Raw genomic sequence first — 22,198 nt, 5'->3', positions numbered from 1 at the left:
AAACCATGAAAAACTGCCCCAGACCATTATTCCTCCTCCACCAAACTTTAGTTGGCACTATATATTGGGGCAGGTAGCGTTATCCTGGCATCCGCCAAACCCAGATTTGTCCATCGGACTGCCAGATGGTGAAGCATGATTCATCACTCCAGACAAGGTGTTTCCACTGCTCCAGAGTCCAATGGCAGCAAGCTTTAAACCACTCCAGCCGACGCACAAACTGTTCTTGTGCTGACGTTGCTTCCAGGGGCAGTTTGGAACTTGGTAGTGAGTGTGGACTATTTTTGCGCTCTTTAACACTAGGCAGTCCCGTTTTACAGTTAACCGGGCACCTCTAGCAAGGCACAAATTTGACCAACTGACTTGTTAGAAAGGTGGCAGCCTATGTTGGTCCACGCTGAAAGTCAATGAGCGCTTCAGTAAGGCCATTCGACTGTCAATGTTTGCTATGGAGATTGCATGGCTGTGTGCTCAAGTTTATACAGCTGTCAGCAACTGGTGTGTCTGAAATAGCCAAATTCACTAATTTTAAGGGGAGTCCACATATGTGTGTGTATATAGGGTATGTTATGAGACAACACACACACACTATCATTATAAACGTGACATATGCCAATAGGACCAGTATTGAGAAAGCTAAATAGGAGTCAAATGTGAGCATCAGGCAGAGACGTGTTCTCTCTGTGACAGTTGTCCCACAGACCTTGTATCTCATTCTCATTATTATTCCTCTGTGCCAGAGGTATTGATTCAGCCGTGTCCCCGCGAGCATTCAATAATGCCATTTAAATGCACACTAAACGATGTGGCAGACGGGTCAAACAACATTCACTTGTTTGTGAGGATTCTAGATACCACGCTATCTCGCAAAAAACAATATTAGATTTAATGTAGCTACAACGAGCTGTGTCAACAGCCTCAAACATTTTCAGTCAGACTTTCACGCTGTAGCCAAATTGTATCTATGATCGTACGTTACCCATTTGTTTTTTGTATGCTATTTTAATATAATTAACCAATGATATCAGGCCACAACTGGCCATGATTAGACACCTGTGTGTCTTCTGACACTATATAAAATGAGTCATCTCGCAGTGTTTGTCATTATACCCTGATGAAGACAGCTTGTCTGTCCAAACTTTGGACATAAATAGTTTTGCATCTGAGCTCCTAGAGTGTGCGGCCCTCCTTTATTTTTTTAAGACTTTCACGCTTTCCACACAGAGTTGAAATATCTAGCCAACATTTTGAATTCAATAACATTGCTTGTGAACTTCAGAGCTGTAACGACTTGAAGCTTTGGTTAAAGGGAAGTACAAACGCGTACTAGTAGTATTCATCGCTCCGGCTCGAGTCTACACGTTCTGTGTGATGCGAAGCGTCATCTCATTGGCTATTGCTTATCACCATTCTCAAAACTTGTTGCACATCTCACACTACAAGATCAATGCTGATTTTGTGCCGATAAAGTAAAACCATGTTTGAAAATACCGATCTCAAAAACTTGACCGGGACAGCTATCAGGACCAAAATCGTGTAGTGTACACGCCGCTTTTTTGTGGGGAAATCAATGTGGGAGAGATTGGATAATAGTAGAAAATACATTAAACTGTACTTTGCATTAGTGCCTGATAATTAACAAATAGAAAACGTTATGTTAAATCTTTAACCTAACAAGGCACATAGCAATTTTTTGACAATTCCTAATATTGACAGGGGCACTGCTCAGTAACATGAGCACCATGATCTAACTAGAGCCTGAATGGTAATATTGTTTATTTAATTCTGTCAGTCTCCAGACTACTCACCCATAGTTGGACAATGGCCAAGGCATGTGGTTATCTAGCTGGAACCTAGCCTTTGGTGGAAAGCTGTTCTTTGGCACTGAAAGTCCAAACTGCTTCTTCTGTGACTTCAGTACAATTAAAAAGCACACACACTTCACATCAACTTTGGACAACATACCTAACAGTACAAAAACGCATAAAATCAGTTCACAAGACAAGGAGACAGTTAAAGACAGGACCATCAGTTCACTTCACATTAAGGTCCCCAAACACCCAGAGGTGCCTGGACTCATGGGCCACAATCAACACCAAATAGTCCACTCCTCAGATGCTAAAAGAAGTCTTCTGTCCACCCCACCATCCAGGGGCCAGGGCTATAGCAGTGATTATGGCCCATAGTGTGGAGATGAGAAACTGTCCAGCAGCAGTGAGTAGTGGGAGGTTAGATGGTCATAGGGTCTCTTCTGGTGAGAGCCCGAGGGCATTCCCATATCAGTCCATCTTCATGGGGAACATGGCTTGACGGCAGGAGGACTCTGGTCAACCAGTGACTGTGGGAAGAGGAAGCCAAACCAACTCTGTAAGAACAATCATGTATGTTTCACAACAGCCTAAAAACAAGGCTTACCTTGTCTCCTCCACACCAAACAAAACTTTCCAATTGTTTATTTTCCCATAGTGGTATGGATTTCGGAACACCTTACAAAAGAGAAACAGGCTTTACTCACTAATTCCGAACTGGTACACCATGTTGATATTTTGGTAAATCCATAGAGTCCAAAAAGCCTCACCTTTCCTTTCTCCTTTAAACGTCTGATCTCTTTTTTGTTGATGTGTCTCTCCACACTGGTCTCTCCTCGAGTGATGAGGATAGCGTGCCACAGTGTCAGACCTCCCAGAGCAACTGCCACCGAACTACAGGGAATACAAACAGCGATCATGTCCATCTGTCAATTGTACAGTCGTGGCCAAAAGTTTTGAGAATGACAAATATTAATTTTCAAAATCTGCTGCCTCAGTTTGTATGATGGAAATTTGCATATACTCCAGAATGTTATGAAGAGCGATAAGATGAATTGCAAAGTCCCTCTTTGCCATGCAAATGAACTGAATCCCCCAAAAAACATTTCCACTGCATTTCAGCCCTGCCACAAAAGGACCAGCTGACATGTCAGTGATTCTCTCGTTAACACAGGTGTGAGTGTTGACGAGGACAAGGCTGTAGATCACTCTGTCATGCTGATTGAGTTCGAATAACAGACTGGAAGCTTCAAAAGGAGGGTGGTGCTTGGAATCATTGTTCTTCCTCTGTCAACCTTGGTTACCTGCAAGGAAACACGTGCCATCATCATTGCTTTGCTACCAGTAAGATTGCACCTAAATAAACCATTTATCAGATCGTCAAGAACTTCAAGGAGAGCGGTTCAATTGTTGTGAAGAAGGCTTCAGGGCACCCAAGAAAGTCCAGCAAGCGCCAGGACCGTCTCTTAAAGTTGATTCAGCTGCAGGATCGGGGCACCACCAGTACAGAGCTTGCTCAGGAATGGCAGCAGGCAGGTGTGAGTGCATCTGCACGCACAGTGAGGCGAAGACTTTTGGAGGATGGCCTGGTGTCAAGAAGGGCAGCAAAGAAGCCACTTCTCTCCAGGAAAAACATCAGGGACAGACTGATATTCTGCAAAAGGTACAGGGATTGGACTGCTGAGGACTGGGGTAAAGTCATTTTCTCTGATGAATCCCCTTTCTGATTGTTTGGGGCATCCGGAAAAAAGCTTGTCCGGAGAAGACAAGGTGAGCGCTACCATCAGTCCTGAGTCATGCCAACAGTAAAGCATACTGAGACCATTCATGTGTGGGGTTGCTTCTCAGCCAAGGGAGTAGGCTCACTCACAATTTTGCCTAAGAACCCAGCCATGAATAAAGAATGGTACCAACACATCCTCCGAGAGCAACTTCTCCCAACCATCCAGGAACAGTTTGGTGACGAACAATGCCTTTTCCAGCATGATGGAGCACCTTGCCATAAGGCAAAATGATAACTAAGTGGCTCGGGGAACAAAACATCGATTTTTTGGGGTCCATGGCCAGGAAACTCCCCAGATCTTCATCCCATTGAGAACTTTTTGGACAATCCTCAAGAGGCAGGTGGACAAACAAAAACCCACAAATTCTGACAAACTCCAAGCATTGATTATGCAAGAATGGGCTGCCATCAGTCAGGATGTGGCCCAGAAGTTAATTGACAGCATGCCAGGGCAGGTTGCAGAGGTCTTAAAAGGGTCTACACTGCAAATATTGACTCTTTGCATCAACTTCATGTAATTGCCAATACAAGCCTTTGCCACTTATGAAATGCTTGTAATTATACTTCAGTATTCCATAGTAACATCTGACAAAAATATCTAGACACTGAGGCAGCAGACTTTGTGAAAGTTAATATTTGTGACATTCTCAACTTTTGGCCACGACTGTACTGAACACAACTCAAGATGAGGTCTATTTGAGAACACACACAGAACAGCCATAGCAGTTCACTACAACAAAACAGTTGACTATCTACCGTAAATTCCGGACTATAAGCCGCAAGTTTTTTACCACGCTTTGAACCTCGCGGCTTAAACAATGACGCGGCTAATATGGATTTTTCCCGCTTTCAATTTTTTTCACATTCTGTGACGTGCTCAGTTTTTTGGCGGCATGAAGCTTTCATTAGACCAATGAAATTGCAGAACGGGTTAAGGTCAAACAACCTTTTTGTTTACTGTTTAGATTAAATCGAGCGCTCTCAAACTTCCCATCATTCTGATTACGGTAGTCATTTTGTCACCCTCATCATGGCAAAGACACGGAGAAATGCATATGATGCAGCTTTCAAGTTGAAGGCGATTGATCTGGCTGTTGGAAAAGGAAATAGAGCTGCTGCACGGTAGCTTGGTCTTAATGAGTCGATGATAAGACGTTGGAAACAGCAGCGTGAGGAATTGACTCAGTGCAAAAAGACAACTAAAGCTTACTACTAATTTTTTATTTTTTGTTACAAGCCGTGTTTCGTTAAAGGCTATTTATTTTTGTTACAAGCCGTGTTTCGTTAAAGCCTATTTATTTTTGTTACAAGCCGTGTTTCGTTAAAGCCTATTTATTTTTGTTACAAGCCGTGTTTCGTTAAAGCCTGTGTAAAGTTCATTTGTTTCAATGTACCAGTAGGCACCTGCGGCTTATAGATATGTGCGGCTTATTTATGTTCAAAATAATATTTTTTTTTAAATTCAGTGGGTGCGGCTTATATTCAGGTGTGCTTAACAGTCCGGAAATTACGGTACTATAAAACCTAAAACTTTTAGCGGTTACAAATTCATCTCACCTTGTCAGCACCCAAATGAAAATGACACCATTGTGGACCATCTTTTCCCTGAAGGAAAACAGTGCTGGTGGGGTCTGATAGTAGCTCTAGAAGGAAAGCGAAACCAAACAATGTAAAGACCCTACATGAAAAGCAATTTAATTGTGGGGCTTGCACAGCAAAAGCCCCAGTTTAAGTTTTCAACCTTCTTAAGCACGCTACTCCTCCTACACCGTTTAAGCTAGAAACGCACTTTAAAATGTGCGGAATGGTCTCACTCGAGTTGCAGTTCAATTAGTAAATGTGATACCAATGAGTATTCCACAGGGTTAAACCACCAACCACAAAAAGCCTAATCACAAACAGTAGCTGGGTTAACAAAGGAGCACATCCACGGTCCTCAGAATGCAACTAGTTGCAAAACTCGAGATGCCAAGTCTGTAGCCAATCATAGTTCGAGGTCCCTTGGCTAACTAGGAGAGAGCAGCAGTCTCACTGGGCAGGGAAACATAGAAGGCCCCATACTACACATGGAGATGATTGCCTAATTGTTGTCAAATGTTGATTGTTAATTGACAGTGGGACCCAGTCTTGCCCAGTACTACTGGGCCAAAAAATAATGACTTTCAACACCTTTTTTGAGTACACTTTACAAATTAATCTGCCGTTTTAATTTTGGTCAACACACCAGGGCCCGGTTTCCCAAAAGCGTCGATGAACAGCCTTAAGATGCTTTTGGAAAACTGGGCCCTGTTCTGAGTGTGTGATTTCAAGAACCTTTTGTACTACTACATGGCCAGACTGAGAAGCAGTCTGTCGCCTACTCTTATCACTGGCTCCCTCTGTGGCTCCCCATTCACACTGCTAATGGAACAATGTCAATACACTGGTTACATCCCAAATTGCACCCTATTCCATATGTAGCGCACTACTTTTGACCAGGGCCCACAATGCTCTGGTCAAAAGTAGTGCACCATATAGGGAATAAAATTCCATTTGGGGGACAACAGCCAAATGCAGGAGAGAAGTTAGTGCCGTTGACTAGCTCAATAGGAACTCATAATAGTGAGGGAAACTATCGACTAGACTGGTTATGGGTTATTATATCATGATACCTCTGTAGCTAGAGAATGTCACACAGCGATGGAAGCATTTTTAAAATCTAAAACAGTGAGGTGTTGCCTAAGAGCCATAGGATCTGTTACTATATAAACTCCCATCTTACCATGGTGGACTGGTGTCAAAACAGTAAGTGATCTTGATCCTGGAGACTTTAAATTACATTAGACAAACAGCCATGAGCCTTCTCAGTGGACTTGACAAGAAACAAGTGCATTTAATTGCTGTTAATGTTTCATCTGATGTCTGATTCCTACATTCCAAAGCTCCCTTGGCGGTCCGTTAGCCATCTTTGCTTGGCTGCTGTCTGTTGCCTGTCTCTTTAGCTAAACTTGCAGCAGCGCAACTTGACACATCATGCTCAGAATGTATGGCCTTTCGCTTACCTATACGACAAGCCCACGCTTCACCTAGCACATAAGAGAAGGAAAGATGTGGCAAAGGCATGCCAGACTACCCAAACAGTCATGAACCAAGCGGCCTCACTCAATCAGGGTGTTTGGTCCACATGTCAATAACAAGGCATGATTTACACGGAGGGCAGTACTCCGAATACTCTTTGAAAGTCAAAATGTCAAGCCTTCTAGAACCTGTAAGAAGTTGACATTCTTCCGTCTGTTGATCTCCCTCACCTCGACAGCGTTGTAGGCCTCTATGAACATGTCTTTGCAGCTGACGCTGCAGTACATGCAGCCCATGGTCATGTAGAGACAGAAGGAGAAAAAGTAGCGGTGGTTGAAGTGGCCCACACAGTTGTTGAGCCAAGCTAGCGTCACAAGGCAAGTTAAGGTCAAAGCTAATGAGGCAGATCTAACAAAGATAAAACATGTAGGAATGCGAGAGATTATTCCATTGAATGACTGTCCCCCCTTGGGTTTTAACATGTATTAAATTCAAATAAAAAAGATTACACAAAAAAAGTTCTGACAGATGAGATGTTGAAGACTGTGGATCTCGATAGAAAGGATACGACAGTGGTGATCCATCTTCAGAATACACCTGGAATGAAAGAAAGTCACTCAGTGTGATTGACCTGTGCCATGGACTAGAGCTATCCAGTAGAGGTTTTGTATTTCTTGATGACATCATCTATTGACTGACAGAGAGTCCTTCACTTACGTATTGCAGATGCTGCAGTGGTGAGTCCTGGCTGGTTTGGGGACGATGCATTTCTTACAGATGGTCACTGACGGTGTATCACTTTTAACCTGAGAAACAAACCAAAAAAAGGGAAATAGAAGACAGTTATCGCACAACCACACCTAAAACTGCCTATAGCCGTTGTCTTCACAAAACCGTTTTTCTGCAGGCATTGGAGCGGGCACCTCACCTGTGGTGGGTGTCCAGGGGAGGTGGTGGTGGCCTTGTAGTAGTGGAAGAGGACCATCATGAGGACCCAGTGGCCGTAGGTGAGGTGCCAGATGATCCACTGCAGTGGGTAGGTGTTGAGGATAACAGGCAACAGGCACAGGTAGACAACGACCACCACAGAGCTGGTGAGGGCAATCACCAGGCACACAAATACCTGGGAACAGAGGAGAGGAGGACACGGACAGAGGGAACAACTCATGAGGGAGCGTGAAAGGCGAAAAAACTGTGGGGAAAAAATGGAAGAGCAAAGAGGTTAATGTAACCAAACATGGGATATTTAATTAACTAGCCTATATTTAATTAACTACATTAAAACAAATCATTTGACTGTACATCTACAGACAGGGCAGCAGATAGCCTAGCAGTTAAGAGCGTTGGGCCAGTAACCGAAAGGTTGCTGGTTTGAATCCCCAAACCAACAAGGTGAACAATCTGTTGACGTGCCCTTGAGCAAGGCACTTGACCCTAACTGTTCCTGAAAGTTGCTCTGGTTAAGAGCATCTGTTAAATGACTCAAATGTATATAAAAATATCAAATGTATCAGAAAAGTGATCTATTGACTTACCACCCCAAACCAGCGAGTCACATTGTCCACTATCCAGTAGATGGGTTCAAAGACACAGTCCAGGTAGGTGTCAGAGTTGGTGAGGCTGTTGAAGTAGAGGGAGTTGAGCAGCAGCTTCCAGTAGCTCCACAGCTCTCCTAGCTTCCTCCGGGGCTTGCTGGGGCGCACCCCTCGCTTAGCACACAGCCGGCACCAGCGCAGGCAAAGGCTCATCATCCTGGAGAACTGCCACCTCCAGCTGCGCATGGCCCAGTCTTCCACAGACACAACACAGAAGCAGGTGAAAAACGACTACGACAGGAAAGAACTTGGAATGTACAGTCATCCATATTGCAGATGATGTCATCGTCGTCACTCTTTCTTTGAGAAATACAACCCACGGTTGAGTGGTAACACTCCCAGCTCAACACATACTGCGACTTCGGAGACCAGGGTTCAATCCCCGCATCCACCCTTCCTAATATGTGTTCTTCTCATCAAGCTCCTCCTTTAATTCTAATCTGTCTGAATAAAACATGAATACAATACAAAGAGGGTGGAATTCCACTATCCTTAAAAATACTGAAGAACCTCATCTTATCTCTCAATTAAAGGGATACTTAAGGATTTTGGCAATGAGGCCCTTTGTTTCCCCAGAGTCAGATGAACTCGTGGATACCATTTTAATGTCTCCGCGTGCAGTTTGAAGGAAGTTGCTAACTAGCGCAATTGCTAACTGCATCAGCTTGCGAAACTACCTCCATCTTCCTTCATACTGGACACAGAGACATAAAAATGGTATCAACGAGTTTCTGACTGTGGTGTAGATAAAAAGCCTCATTGCCAAAATCCCGAAGTATCCCTTTAAATGCTTAACAACATTCTACAATCCAAAGGGATGCAAATGAGCTGTCAAACATTCACACAGCTCTCCAAGACCCAGCGCAGTCTTCCTCTCCACAGAGCGAAGACAAGGCATTAAAGTAATTAAAACCAGGTGAGTGTCGTTTCCAATGGAACAAAAGGAGGCATGTCCAGAAAATGGGACAGGGCTATCAGGTAATGAGTACATCCACTCTCACAAAACTTATACTGTTAATAATTCATTAGAAATACAGTTCTGTGGCCGAGCCTTCTATTGAAAGACCTTGGGTATGCAAAACCAGTAACCTTATAAGACACCAAAAGCAAAAGGATGAATTTCCTACGAGGAGAATAAGTGGACACCCATTCAAGGCATCAATTTCATGAAAGTGAGTATTAGTTACACTGATAAGGGTGAAATATTGGTTAGGCTCTCCAGAACGTTAAGGCCATACACATTTTGTTAAATGTTTTACAGATTATTTTTTTGAGTGAGGCGAGTGAACAACAACAAACAGAAGTAGACCGTCTTGTTAACATACTATAGCAACCTTTAGTTCAACCTCTAGCAACCGAATCAAGATATTTTTGCCTTTTGGGAAGCTAAATTAGACAAGGTTCAGCCATAACTTGAGGGGAGGTTGTTTCCCTCTTCACTGGAGGCTTGGGGACATCATTTTTTGCTTTAACTGTGCAATTTCCAGAAAAGTGAAGAGGGGCATTCGTTCCAACTTAATTACATTTGAATGGCCTAATCATCAATTATTAGTGCTGGGACCTTGACTGTGGCCAGCTGTTTGGCCTACAACTGCCCCCTCTGTCAACATGCAGAGAGTATATAATCCCTCTATACAACCTGCGCAGATAGATTTCTGTCATTCTAATAATGCCAACAGGTGACCATGAAGTCACCCAGTATTACAGAGATCATTGATCAGCATATGGCAGCATGCCAGTCATAGAAAAGATTAGGGGTGATTTCCTGCCAAATTGACAGGCTGTTGTTGACTACCTACCAACTACACCTGAATTTCCAAAGGTAGAGTTCCGAGTGACATATTGGAACAAACCAGTATGAACAAAATGTGACCATGCAATCAATCTCTAAACCTGAACAGCACCATCAGAAAGCTCGTTTTTCCTCAATCTCAGATTAACCCCTTAATTCTCAGTTTTAAAACACAACAATTAAGCTCTTTAAGGCAGCAGGGCAGTCTCTATGGCAACCTCCAAATCTGCCCAGCAAGGAAATTGTCTCCTCTGCTCTGCCAGGGTAATAAGCTTTGCCCTGTCTGTCCCTGAAACTGGCTTAGCATATTTGTGTGCAGCACAGGCCTTGCAACTGGCAAGCTGCACTGACAACTCTAAACGATCACTTCAGTCTGTTTGTTGCTCCTGCTCAAGACTTTTCTCTCTCTGCCGCTGCTGTGTCTCTTTGTTCAGTACTCAGGGTAAACATTTACACCGTTGTTGACAGCACTGGGCCCAAGGAATTATGGAGTTTATTGGGGTTATTGTACTCCAGAAAATGGCCTCATTCTACAATCCAAAGGGACGCAAATGAGCTGTCAAACATTCACATATTACTCCACAACATAGAATGTTAATGCAGTCACAACTGAACAGTAAGTTCTACATCCTAAAGTATTACATTTCTATGATCACATTCACACCAACACTCAAAATATTTGGAATGTCTGCAGCTCTGTGCCGACTGTACAGATAACATAGCCCTAACTTCTTTCTAGTCTTCATTTTACAGGGTTCTCTAACGTTAAAAGGGGCAATCTGCAGTTACTACATACATTTGGACATAATGAATTATATTTACCCATCAATTATTCAAGAATTTAACTTATAAATGTCTCATGAGCTTAGTTCAATTGCCGTACCCCATCAGAACCATTACTCAAATGTTTGTAAAAACCCTATATAGCCTCAACATGGTTAAAACGATCAATTTGATGTCATGGATGACTCAGTCCTTGTGTCCATAGCTCTGCTTATGAATTTGAGATTGAGAGTTAACATTTCTCCAGACCCATTTCTCAGCCTTTTACCGAAAAGGTGGCAGGACTCGGGAGGTGCAACCTCCGATTGCCGCTTTAAGACACAGACAAGCATACTCACTGTCATGTTAAAATGTGTTGCCGCTGGCTACCACATAAGACAAACAATGTTGATAATGTGCCACCAGCCTGGCAATCTTGATTGCTGAGTTTTCCGCTGGCAGGCCGCTCCATGACATTAGATTACAATCTGAGATGTGTGTTGATTGCAAAATATTGCCATTTTATGATGGCTCGCTAGCAGCTAGCTATGATAACTAGCTGGCTAATTACAAGTACTGACACCATTGATATGCCAAGAATCAAAATATTTCACTCACCTTATCTTCAGAGATGATAGGACCAGCTAGGTTAAATGCATTGACAGTCAAGTCATTATAACTGTGAAACGTTAGCTACACTCAAGAGATTTCGCAAAGTGAGCAAAACATTATAAATCGCGCGCGGAAGCAGCCTATCTTATTTTCTTGTGTCAAAAATCCTCGAGACGTCGCGCACCCTTGGGCATGCATTGGATCTTGGGAAATGATTTTTTTTTTGTACTTTTCAAGATGTCAATAAAACCGTTCCCTGCGAATCTGTTGATTGATTCAAGATGCGCTACATCATCCATCCTTTTGGGATTTTCATGTTTAATGAGTACCATAAATTAAATCTGGAAACATTTCTTATTAGAGGAGAAAACAGCGTTGTCTCAAAATTGGTACTCCAAGCAGGAAGTGGAGACGTCATATGACTGGAGAGAGACGGCGTCTGTGCAGTGGAAAGATGCCTATTTTCTGATCAAAAATCGGTCTTTGCTGTTCTTTAAATCTTAAGAGTGTAAACATCACATTAAAATAACATAGCTAGATGCATAACAGCAAATTAAAATGTGTGTACTTGCCTGATATTGCTGTCATGATCTTGCTGTCATAACTAGCCAGAAGCTGTCAACTTTGTCTTGACTTTGTTTTTTCTCGAAGTCAGCTTTCTAACTAACAACATTCAGCATCAAAGTAAAATCTGGGGAAAAAAACACTTCTCTTACGTGCAGGAACCTCATATTATTTATTTATATATATATATATATATATATATATATATATATATATAGCAGTGTGTTTGTATTAATGCAGGTCAATCAATCAAATGTATTTATAAAGTCCTTTTTACATCAGCCGATGTCACAAAGTGCTATACAGAAACCCAGCCTAAAACCCCAAACAGCAAGCAATGCAGATGTAGAAGCAAGGTGGCTAGGAAAAAACTCCCTAGAATGGCAGGAACCTAGGAAGAAACCTAGAGAGGAACCAGGCTCTGAGGGGTGACCAGTCCTCTTCTGGCTGTGCTGGGTGGAGACTATAACAGTACATGGCCAAGATTTTCAAACGTTCATAGATGACCAGCAGGGTCAAATAATAATAATCACAGTGGTTATAGAGGGTGCAACAGGTCAGCACCTCAAGAGTAAATGTCAGTTGGCTTTTCATAGCCGATCATTCAGAGGTTGAGAGAGTGAGTCGAAAACAGCAGGTCTGGGACAGGTAGCAAGTCCGGTGAACAGGTCAGGGTTCCATAGCCACAGGCAGAACAGTTGAAACTGGAGCAGCAGCACGACCAGGTGGACTGGGAACAGCAAGGAGTCATCAGGCCAGGTAGTCCTGAGGCATGATCATATTTTTTGGTTCTAGTCAAAATTCTAGCAGCCGTGTTTAGCACTAATTGAAGTTTATTTAGTGCTTTATCCAGGTAGCCGGAAAGTAGAGCATTGCAGTAGTCTAATCTAGAAGTGACAAAAGCATGGATTAATTTTTCCGAATCATTTTTGGACAGAAAGTTAGAGATTTTTGCGAAGATGTTACGAAGATGGAAAAATGCTGTCCTTGAACTATTCTTGATATGTTCGTCAAAAGAGAGATTAGGGTCGAAAGTAACGCCGAGGTCCTTCAGTTTTTTTTGAGACAACTGTACAACCATCAAGATTAATTGTCCGATCCAACAGAAGATCTCTTTGTTTCTTGGGACCTAGAACTAGGTATCTCTGTTTTGTCTGAGTTTGAAAGTAAAACATTTGACGCCATCCACTTCCTTATGTCTGAAACACAGGCTTCCAGGGAGGGCAATTTTGGGGCTTCACCATGTTTCAACGAAATGTACAGCTGTGTGTCGACCGCATAGCAGTGAAAGTTAACATTATTATTCCGAATGACATCACTAAGAAGTAAAATATATATATATATATATATATATATATATATATATATATATATATATATATATATATATATATATATATATATATATATATATATATATATATATATATATATATATATATATATATATATATATATATATATATATATATATATATATATATAGTGAAAACAAAAGTGGTCCTAAAACGGAACTTTGAGGAACACCTACATTTACAGTTGATTTGTCAGATGACAAACCATCCACAGAGACAGATAAGATCTAAACCAGGCCAGAACTTATCCATGTAGACCAATTTGGGTTTCCAATCTCTCCAAAAGAATGTGGTGATCGATGGTATCAAAAGCAGCACTAAGGTCTAGGAGCACGAGGACAGATGCAGAGCCTTGGTCTGACGCCATTAAAAGGTAATTTACCACTTTCACGAGTGCAGTCTCAGTGCTATGATGGGGTCTAAAACCAGACTGAAGCGTTTCGTATGCATTGTTTGTCTTCAGGAAGGCAGTGAATTGCTGTGCAACAGCTTTTTCCAATTTTTTTGAGAGGAATGGGAGATTCGATATAGGCTGATAGTTTTTTATATTTTCTGGGTCAAGGTTTGGCTTTTTCAAGAGAGGCTTTATTACTGCCACTTTTAGTGAGTTTGGTACACATCCGGTGGATAGGGAGCCGTTTATTATGTTCAACATAGGAGGGCCAAGCACAGGAAGCAGCTCTTTCAGTACTTTAGTTGGAATAGGGTCCAGTATGCAGCTTGAAGGTTTAGAGGCCATGATTATTTTCATCAATGTGTCAAGATATAGTACTAAAAAACTTGAGTGTCTCCCTTGATCCTAGGACCTGGCAGAGTTGTGCAGACTCAGGACAACTGAGCTTTGGAGGAATACGCAGATTTAAAGAAGAGTCTGTAATTTGCTTTCTAATGATCATGATCTTTTCATCAAAGCAGTTGAATTTATCACTGCTGAAGTGAAAGCCATCCTCTCTTGGGGAACGCTGTTTTTTAGTTAGCTTTGCGACAGTATAAAAAATACATTTAGGATTGGCTCTATATAATAAGGTCATCACCAAAGTGCACAGTCCACAGGTGCACAACAAATAATAACCCTATTAGACGATGAAGACATGCTTGGTGGTGCACATGGACAAATGGTCAGGTTGTAAATGTTGCCTTCTCTTATTCCAGGATTACATCAACTGCGCTGAGAGGGTGAAGTTCACCTGTCGTCACTTCACTGTGGGTATTTTATTAGGATCCCCATTTATTAGGATCCCCATTAGCTGTTGAAAAAGCAGCAGCTACTCTTCCTGGGGTCCACACAAAACATGAAACATTACATAATACCGAACATCATTAGACAAGCACAGAACTACTTTAAAAAAATGTTTTTACAAAAAGCATAAGTAGCCTACATATCAATGCATGCACGCAAACTATCTAGGTCAAATAGGGGAGAGGCGTTGTGCCGCGAGGTGCTGCTTCATCTGTTTTTTGAAACCAGATTTGCTGTTTATTTGAGCAATATCAGATGGAAGGAAGTTCCATGCAATAAGGGCTCTTAATAATACTGTACATTTTCTTGAATTTGTTCTGGATTTGGGGACTATGAAAAGACCCCTGGTGGCATGTCTGGTGGGATAAGTGTGTGTGTCAGAGCTGTGTGTAAATTAACTATGCAAACAATTTTGGATTTTCAAAACAATGTTTCTTATAAAAAAGATGAAGTGATGCAGTCAGTCTCTCCTCAACTCCTAACCAAGAGAGACTGGCATGCATAGTATTTATATCAGCCCTCTGATTACAATGAAGCGCAAGACGTGCTGCTCTGTTCTGGGCCAGCTGCAGCGTAACTTTCCTTGCAGCACTCGACCACATGACTGGACAATAATCAAGATAAGACAAAACTAGAGCCTGCTGGACTTGCTTTTTGGAGTGTGGTGTCAAAAAAGCAGACCATCTCTTTATCACGGACAGACCTCTCCCCATCTTTACAACCATTGAATCTATGTTTTGACCATGACAGTTTACAATCTAAGGTAACGCCAAGTAATTTAGTCTCCTCAACTTGTTCAACAGCCATACCATTCATTACCAGATTCAGCTGAGGTCTAGAACTTAGGGAATGATTTGTACCAAATACAATGCTCTTTTTTTATAGATGTTCAAGACCAGTTTATTACTGGCCGGCTCGGTCCTCCCCTCCTGCTCCGTGGCTCGACGACTCACTGCGAGCTCACAGAACAGGGCTCCGGGCAGCCGAGCGGAAATGGAGGAAAACTCGCCTCCCTGCGGACTTGGCATCCTTTCACTCCCTCCTCTCTACATTTTCCTCTTCTGTCTCTGCTGCTAAAGCCACTTTCTACCACTCTAAATTCCAAGCATCTGCCTCTAACCCTAGGAAGCTTTTTGCTACCTTCTCCTCCCTCCTGAATCCTCCTCCCCTCCCCCCCCTCCTCCCTCACTGCGGATGACTTCGTCAACCATTTTGAAAAGAAGGTTGACGACATCCGATCCTCGTTTGCTAAGTCAAGCGACACCGCTGGTCCTGCTCACACTGCCCTACCCTGTGCTTTGACCTCTTTCTCCCCTCTCTCTCCAGATGAAATCTCGCGTCTTGTGATGGCCGGCCGCCCAACAACCTGCCCACTTGACCCTATCCCCTCCTCTCTTCTCCAGACCATTTCCGAAGAGACCTTCTCCCCTACCTCACCTTGCTCATCAACTCATCCTTGACCGCTGGCTACGTCCCTTCCGTCTTCAAGAGAGCGAGAGTTGCACCCCTTCTGAAAAAACCTACACTCGATCCCTCCGATGTCAACAACTACAGACCAGTATCCCTTCTTTCTTTTCTCTCAAACTCTTGAACGTGCCGTCCTTGGCCAGCTCTCCTGCTATCTCTCTCAGAACGACCTTCTTGATCCTAATCAGTCAGGTTTCAAGACTGGGCATTCAACTGAGACTGCTCTTCTCTGTGTCACGGAGGCTCTCCGCACTGCTAAAGCTAACTCTCTCTCCTCTGCTCTCATCCTTCTAGACCTATCTGCTGCCTTTGATACTATGAACCATCAGATCCTCCTCTCCACCCTCTCCGAGCTGGGCATCTCCGGCGCGGCCCACGCTTGGATTGCGTCCTACCTGACAGGTCGCTCCTACCAGGTGGCGTGGCGAGAATCTGTCTCCGCACCACGTGCTCTCACCACTGGTGTCCCCCAGGGCTCTGTTCTAGACCCTCTCCTATTCTCACTATACACCAAGTCACTTGGCTCTGTCATATCCTCACACGGTCTCTCCTATCATTGCTATGCAGACGACACACAATTAATCTTCTCCTTTCCCCCTTCTGACAACCAGGTGGCGAATCGCATCTCTGCATGTCTGGCAGACATATCAGTGTGGATGACGGATCACCACCTCAAGCTGAACCTCGGCAAGACGGAGCTGCTCTTCATCCCGGGGAAGGACTGCCCGTTCCATGATCTCGCCATCACAGTTGACAACTCGCCAGTGTGCTCCTCCCAGAGTGCTAAGAACCTTGGCGTGATCCTGGACAACACCCTGTCGTTCTCCACTAACATCAAGGCGGTGACCCGATCCTGTAGGTTCATGCTCTACAACATTCGCAGAGTACGACCCTGCCTCACACAGGAAGCGGCGCAGGTCCTAATCCAGGCACTTGTCATCTCCCGTCTGGATTACTGCAACTCGCTGTTGGCTGGGCTCCCTGCCTGTGCCATCAAACCCCTACAACTCATCCAGAACGCCGCAGCCCGTCTGGTGTTCAACCTTCCCAAGTTCTCTCACGTCACCCCGCTCCTCCGCTCTCTCCACTGGCTTCCAGTTGAAGCTCGCATCCGCTACAAGACCATGGTGCTTGCCTACGGAGCTGTGAGGGGAACAGCACCTCCGTACCTTCAGGCTCTGATCAGGCCCTACACCCAAACAAGGGCACTGCGTTCATCCACCTCTGGCCTGCTCGCCTCCCTACCTCTGAGGAAGCACAGTTCCCGCTCAGCCCAGTCAAAACTGTTCGCTGCTCTGGCACCCCAATGGTGGAACAAGCTCCCTCACGATGCCAGGACAGCGGAGTCAATCACCACCTTCCAGAGACACCTGAAACCCCACCTCTTTAAGGAATACCTGGGATAGGATAAAGTAATCCTTCTAACCCCCCCCCCCCTTTAAAAGATTTAGATGCACTATTGTAAAGTGGTTGTTCTACTGGATATTATAGGTGAATGCACCAATTTGTAAGTCGCTCTGGATAAGAGCGTCTGCTAAATGACTTAAATGTAAATGTAAATGTACTGGCCATCCATTCCAAAAGACTGCCAATAAAAGAGTTGTAAGCATCAGGGTCTCCAAATGATTCATGCTAGTATAATCCTTATTTCCTCTTTCTCTCAGAAACGTAAGGTCAACACTGTGCTCTCTGACACCATCAAGCACATTATGCCGGATCGTGCCTTTGAGGATGCCTATGCTCAGCTCCAGTCCGTGATTAGGAAGATCCTCACCTACTTTCATGACTTCTCTATCATCTTATCCATGGTAAGACTTGGTTTGATATTCTCCAGTCTCACACAATCACTTGTGTTTGTCAGTGGATCGATCTAACTAGTTTCTCTGTGATTCTCCCTTAGGAGCGTTTCCTTCCCTTCGTGGGCATGTTCCAGAAGGACAGCGTCAGGGTGGAGGTGTGTCTCTCCATCATGGACGTCTTCATCAAGTACGTCTGATTTAGGCAACACCTTCGTTGATGTCATGCTAAGTGGCTAATGACACCCAAGCTAAATACCTCTTCAACTCTTTTCTATGTGAACTCAGTTTGCTTCTGTGCATTTATCCATGTGTCTATCCCGAATGTCTGTATGTGTCTGTCCCTTCAGACACCAACAGGAGCACACCAGAGACCCTGTTATCCTCAATGCTCTACTGCACATCTGCAAGACCATGCACGACTCTGTAAAGTAAGTAGTCAACTGTGGGTGGGTGGATGTGTTATAAAGTGACCCTACTCTCTGTGTGTCCTTTAGTGCGCTGACTCTGGAGGATGAGAAGAGATCTCTAGCCTTACTGATCAATGGCTTCATATGCATGGTGAGTGTCTGACTGACTACCCCTCCTCTGGGTCCTCATGCACTACTTCTCCTCCTGCATTTCATAGGCTGACAAACAGTGACCCCTATTTTTTACATTGTAGAATAATAGTGAAGACATCAAAACTATGAAAAACAATTATGGAATCATGTAGTAACCAAAAAATGTTAAAACATATTTTAGAGTTTAGATTCTTCAAAGTAGCCACCCTCTGCCTTGACAGCTTTGCACAATCTTGACATTCTCTCAACCAGCTTCACCTGGAATGCTTTTCCAACAGTCTTGAAGGAGTTCCCACATATGCTGAGCACTTGTTGGCTGCTTTTCCTTCACTCTGCGGTCCAACTCATCCCAAACCATCTCAATTGGGTTGAGGTCGGGTGATTGTGGAGGCCAGGTCATCTGACGCAGCACTCCATCACGCTCCTTCTTGGTCAAATAGCCCTTACACAGCCTGGAGGTGTGTTGGGTCATTGTCCTGTTGAAAAAAAAATGATAGTCCCACTAAGTGCAAACCAGATGGCATGGCATATTATTTTAAGGATATAGCCTACAAAGAAATACATTGAAGCATTTGCGAGTGAGGTCCTGAGCACTCAGGAGCATGTTTTCATCAAGGATCTCTCTGTACTTTGCTCCTTTCATCTTTGCCTCGATCCTGACTAGTCCCCCAGTCCCTGCTGCTGAAAAACATCCCCACAGCATGATGCTGCCACCACCATGCTTCACCGTAGGGATGGTGCCAGGTTTCCTCCAAATGTGAATCTTGGTTTTGCGACTGCACTTGAATAAACTTTCAAAGTTCTTGAAATGTTCCGGATTGACTGACCTCCATGTCTTAAAGTAATGATGGACTGTCTTCTGTATACCACCCCTACCTTGTTGTTGTTGTATACCACCCTTACCTTGTCACAACAACTGATTGGCTCAAATGCATTAAGAAGGAAAGAAATTCCACGAATTAACTTTTAACAAGGCACACCTGTTAATTGAAATGCATTCCAGGTGACTACCTCATGAAGCTGGTTGAGAGAATGCCAAGAGTGTGCAAAGCTGTCATCAAGGCAAAGGGTGGCTACTTTGAACAATCTCAAATATAAAGTATATTTTGATTTGTTTAACTCTTTTTTTGGTTACTACATGATTCCATGTGTTATTTCATCGTTTTGATGTCTTCACTATTATTCTACAATGTAGAAAATAGTAAAAAAATAAAGAAAAATCTTTGAATGAGTAGGTGTGTCCAAACTTTTGACTGGTACTTTATGCCATTTAGGCCAACAACATCATTTTGCACACCCTTTTATCCAAAGCAACTTACAGTCATGGGAAGGGGGGGGGATACCTAGTCAGTTCTACAACTGAATGCATTCAACTGAAACGTGTCTGGCGCATTTAACCCAACCCCTCTGAATCAGAGAGGTGGGGGGGGGGGAGATGCCATAATCGACATCCACGTCTTCAGCGCCCGGGGAACAGTGGGTTAACTGCCTTGCTCAGGGGCAGAACAACAGATTTTTACCTTGTCGGCTTGGGGATTCGATTCAGCAACCTTTCAGTTACTGGCCCAACGCTCTAACCACTAGGCTACCTGCCGCCTCATGCTTGCATACATTTTAAGTACGGGTGGTCCTGGGAATCCAACCCACTATCCTGATGTTGCAAGCCCATGCTCTACCAACTGAGCTACAGAGGACCATTTGATATTGATTTCTCAGAGAAGACTAGAAATATAGAAGAACGTGAAATGAAAGAATCATTGGAGTCAAAGTCGCTGCTTATACATGATGTTCTTTGTATTTTTCCATAGAACGTTTTACTTAACTGTCCTCTCTTATCCCTTCCTGTTCTTCCTCTTTGTGCTATAGTGTTCGTAGACAGGGTAGTCTAGCCTTCTCTCTGTTCGGCTGCCTCTTGGCTCATAGGGAGCTACGTAACAACAAACTCAACCAGCTGTCTGTCAACCTGTGGAATCTGAGCCACAAGCACGGCTACTGCGACACACGCACCTCCGTGAGTAAAACACAGGCAGTTTTAGGTGCAAAAACAAAACAGGGAGAGATAGTGAATATCTCTATATACACAACACAGAATATGGTTTATTTCTTAGTTGCCCTCTTTTTCTTGACAGGTGAGGACATTAGAATTAATCAAGCGCCAGGCCCAGCAGCCAGGCATGTCTCATCTCAGACATGGTTCAACACCTCACCCTGCAGTCTAGGACCTGAGGACATCAACTACATCCCCTGTCCCATACATCTACAGTGCCTTCAGAATGTATTCACACCCCTTGACTTTAACATTTTGTGATACAGCCTGAATTTAAAAATGATTACATTTAGATTTTTTTGGTCACTGGCCGACACACAGTACCCCATAATGTCAAAGTGGAATTGTTATTCAAAATGTTTACAAATGTATAAAAAATATAAAGCTGAAAAGTCTTGAGTCAATAAGCATTCAACCCCTTTGTTTTGTAAAAACTAAATCAGTTCAGGAGTAAAGATTTGCTTAACAACTCGCATAAGTTGTATTGACTCCCTCTGTGTGTAATAAGTGTCTAACGTCATTTTTTGAATGACTCAGCTCCGTACCCCACACATGCAATCATCTGTAAGGTCCCTCAGTCGAGCAGTGAATTTCAAACACAGACTCAACCACAAAGACCAGCGAGGTTTTCCAATGCCTCGCAAAGAAGGGCACCTATTGGCAGATAAGTAAAAATAAAAAAGCAGACATTGAATATCTCTGATCATGGTGAAGTTATTACACTTTTGGATGGGGTATCAATACACTCAGTCACTACAAAGATACAGGCATCTTTCCTAACACAATTACTGGAGAGGAAGGAACCCACTCAGGTATTTCACCGTGAGGCCAATGGTGACTTTAAAACAGTTCGAATTTAATATCTGTGATAGGAGAAACTGACAATGGATCAACAACATTGTAGTTACTCCACAATACTAATTTAATTGACAGAGTGAAAAGAAGGAAGCCTGAACAGAATAAAAATATTCAAAAAAAATGTATCCTGTTCGCATCAAGGCACTGAAGTAATACTGCAAAAAATGTGGTAAAGCAAGTTAACTTTTTGTCCTGAATACAAAGTGTTATGTTTGGGGCAAATCCAATACAACACATTACTGAGTACCACTCTCTATATTTGCAGGTATAGTGGTGGCTGCATCATGTTATGAGTAAGCTTGTCATCGTTGAGGACTGGGGAGTTTTTCAGGATAAAAAAGAAACGGAATGGAGCTAAGGACAGGCAAAATCCTAGAGGGAAACGTATTTTCATTCTGCTTTCCAATAGACACTGGGAGATGAATTCACCTTTCAGCAGGACAATAACCTAAAACAGAAGGCCAAATCTACACTGGAGTTGCTTGCCAAGAAGAGAGTGAATGTTCCTGAGTGGCCTAGTTACAGTTTTGACTTAAATCTACAAGACCTGAAAATGGTTGTTTAGCAATGATCAACAACCAATTTGACAGAGCTTTAAGAATTTTGAAAATAATGGGCAAATGTTGCACAATCCAAGTCTGGAAAGCTCTTAAGAGACTTACCCAGAAAGACTGACAGCTGTACTTGCTGCCAAAGGTGCTTCTACAAAGTATCAACTCAGGGGTGTGAATAATTATGTAAATTAGATACAGTGAAGGAAAACTTCAAACTTCAGACATACATGTATATGTGCTTTCTTGAGCAGGGGGACCTTGCGGGCGCAGCAGGATTTCAGTCCTTCACGCGTAGTGTTACCAATTGTTTTCTTGGTGACTATGGTCCCAGCTGCCTTGAGATCA

The 22,198-nt window shown here is 43.2% G+C and overlaps 2 protein-coding genes across 5 annotated transcripts; one reads left to right on the top strand and one right to left on the bottom strand.

The window, feature by feature from the left end:
* Positions 1-1,173: 1,173 nt before the first annotated feature.
* Positions 1,174-11,827, bottom strand: LOC115157610 (palmitoyltransferase ZDHHC16B). Of its 3 annotated transcripts, XM_029706011.1 has the most exons (10): positions 11,416-11,827; positions 8,184-8,437; positions 7,577-7,771; positions 7,366-7,454; positions 7,217-7,245; positions 6,879-7,012; positions 5,149-5,234; positions 2,579-2,702; positions 2,416-2,486; positions 1,174-2,338 (listed from the first exon to the last, which is right to left on the bottom strand). In XM_029706011.1, the coding sequence occupies exons 2-10, from the start codon at positions 8,427-8,429 to the stop codon at positions 2,230-2,232; spliced, it is 1,083 nt and encodes a 360-aa protein (XP_029561871.1). In that variant the 5' UTR covers positions 8,430-8,437; positions 11,416-11,827; the 3' UTR covers positions 1,174-2,229. The 3 variants fall into 3 exon arrangements, with proteins under 3 accessions (XP_029561871.1, XP_029561879.1, XP_029561889.1); XM_029706019.1 differs by lacking the exon at positions 2,416-2,486; XM_029706029.1 differs by lacking the exons at positions 1,174-2,338; positions 2,416-2,486; positions 2,579-2,702 and adding an exon at positions 3,074-3,112.
* Positions 9,280-20,693, top strand: LOC115157625 (VPS35 endosomal protein sorting factor-like). 2 transcript variants are annotated; one of them, XM_029706040.1, is made up of 7 exons: positions 9,280-9,415; positions 17,700-17,843; positions 17,936-18,021; positions 18,182-18,262; positions 18,329-18,392; positions 20,261-20,405; positions 20,524-20,693. In XM_029706040.1, exons 1-6 carry the CDS (start codon positions 9,410-9,412, stop codon positions 20,267-20,269), a joined length of 390 nt encoding a protein of 129 aa, XP_029561900.1. In that variant the 5' UTR covers positions 9,280-9,409; the 3' UTR covers positions 20,270-20,405; positions 20,524-20,693. The 2 variants fall into 2 exon arrangements, with proteins under 2 accessions (XP_029561900.1, XP_029561910.1); XM_029706050.1 differs by lacking the exon at positions 9,280-9,415 and adding an exon at positions 10,471-10,651.
* Positions 20,694-22,198: the final 1,505 nt, after the last annotated feature.

Source organism: Salmo trutta, chromosome 2 (assembly GCF_901001165.1).
Source record: "Salmo trutta chromosome 2, fSalTru1.1, whole genome shotgun sequence".
Taxonomy (NCBI): domain Eukaryota; kingdom Metazoa; phylum Chordata; class Actinopteri; order Salmoniformes; family Salmonidae; genus Salmo; species Salmo trutta.
The sequence above is the reverse complement of the archived record's forward strand: the minus strand, read 5'-3'. Positions and strand labels throughout refer to the sequence as shown.

Excerpts from the sequence above, each read along its gene's own strand:
- LOC115157625 (XM_029706040.1), top strand. Across the intron at positions 17,844-17,935 it reads TCTCTATCATCTTATCCATG|GAGCGTTTCCTTCCCTTCGT; the intron begins GTAAGACTTGGT and ends ATTCTCCCTTAG. Across the intron at positions 18,263-18,328 it reads ACCATGCACGACTCTGTAAA|TGCGCTGACTCTGGAGGATG; the intron begins GTAAGTAGTCAA and ends TGTGTCCTTTAG.
- LOC115157610 (XM_029706011.1), bottom strand. The coding sequence starts at position 8,429 with ATGCGCAGCTGGAGGTGGCAGTTCTCCAGGATGATGAGCCTTTGCCTG. Across the intron at positions 5,235-6,878 it reads AGGCCTACAACGCTGTCGAG|AGCTACTATCAGACCCCACC; the intron begins GTGAGGGAGATC and ends CTTTCCTTCTAG. Across the intron at positions 2,487-2,578 it reads GTTTAAAGGAGAAAGGAAAG|GTGTTCCGAAATCCATACCA; the intron begins GTGAGGCTTTTT and ends CTCTTTTGTAAG.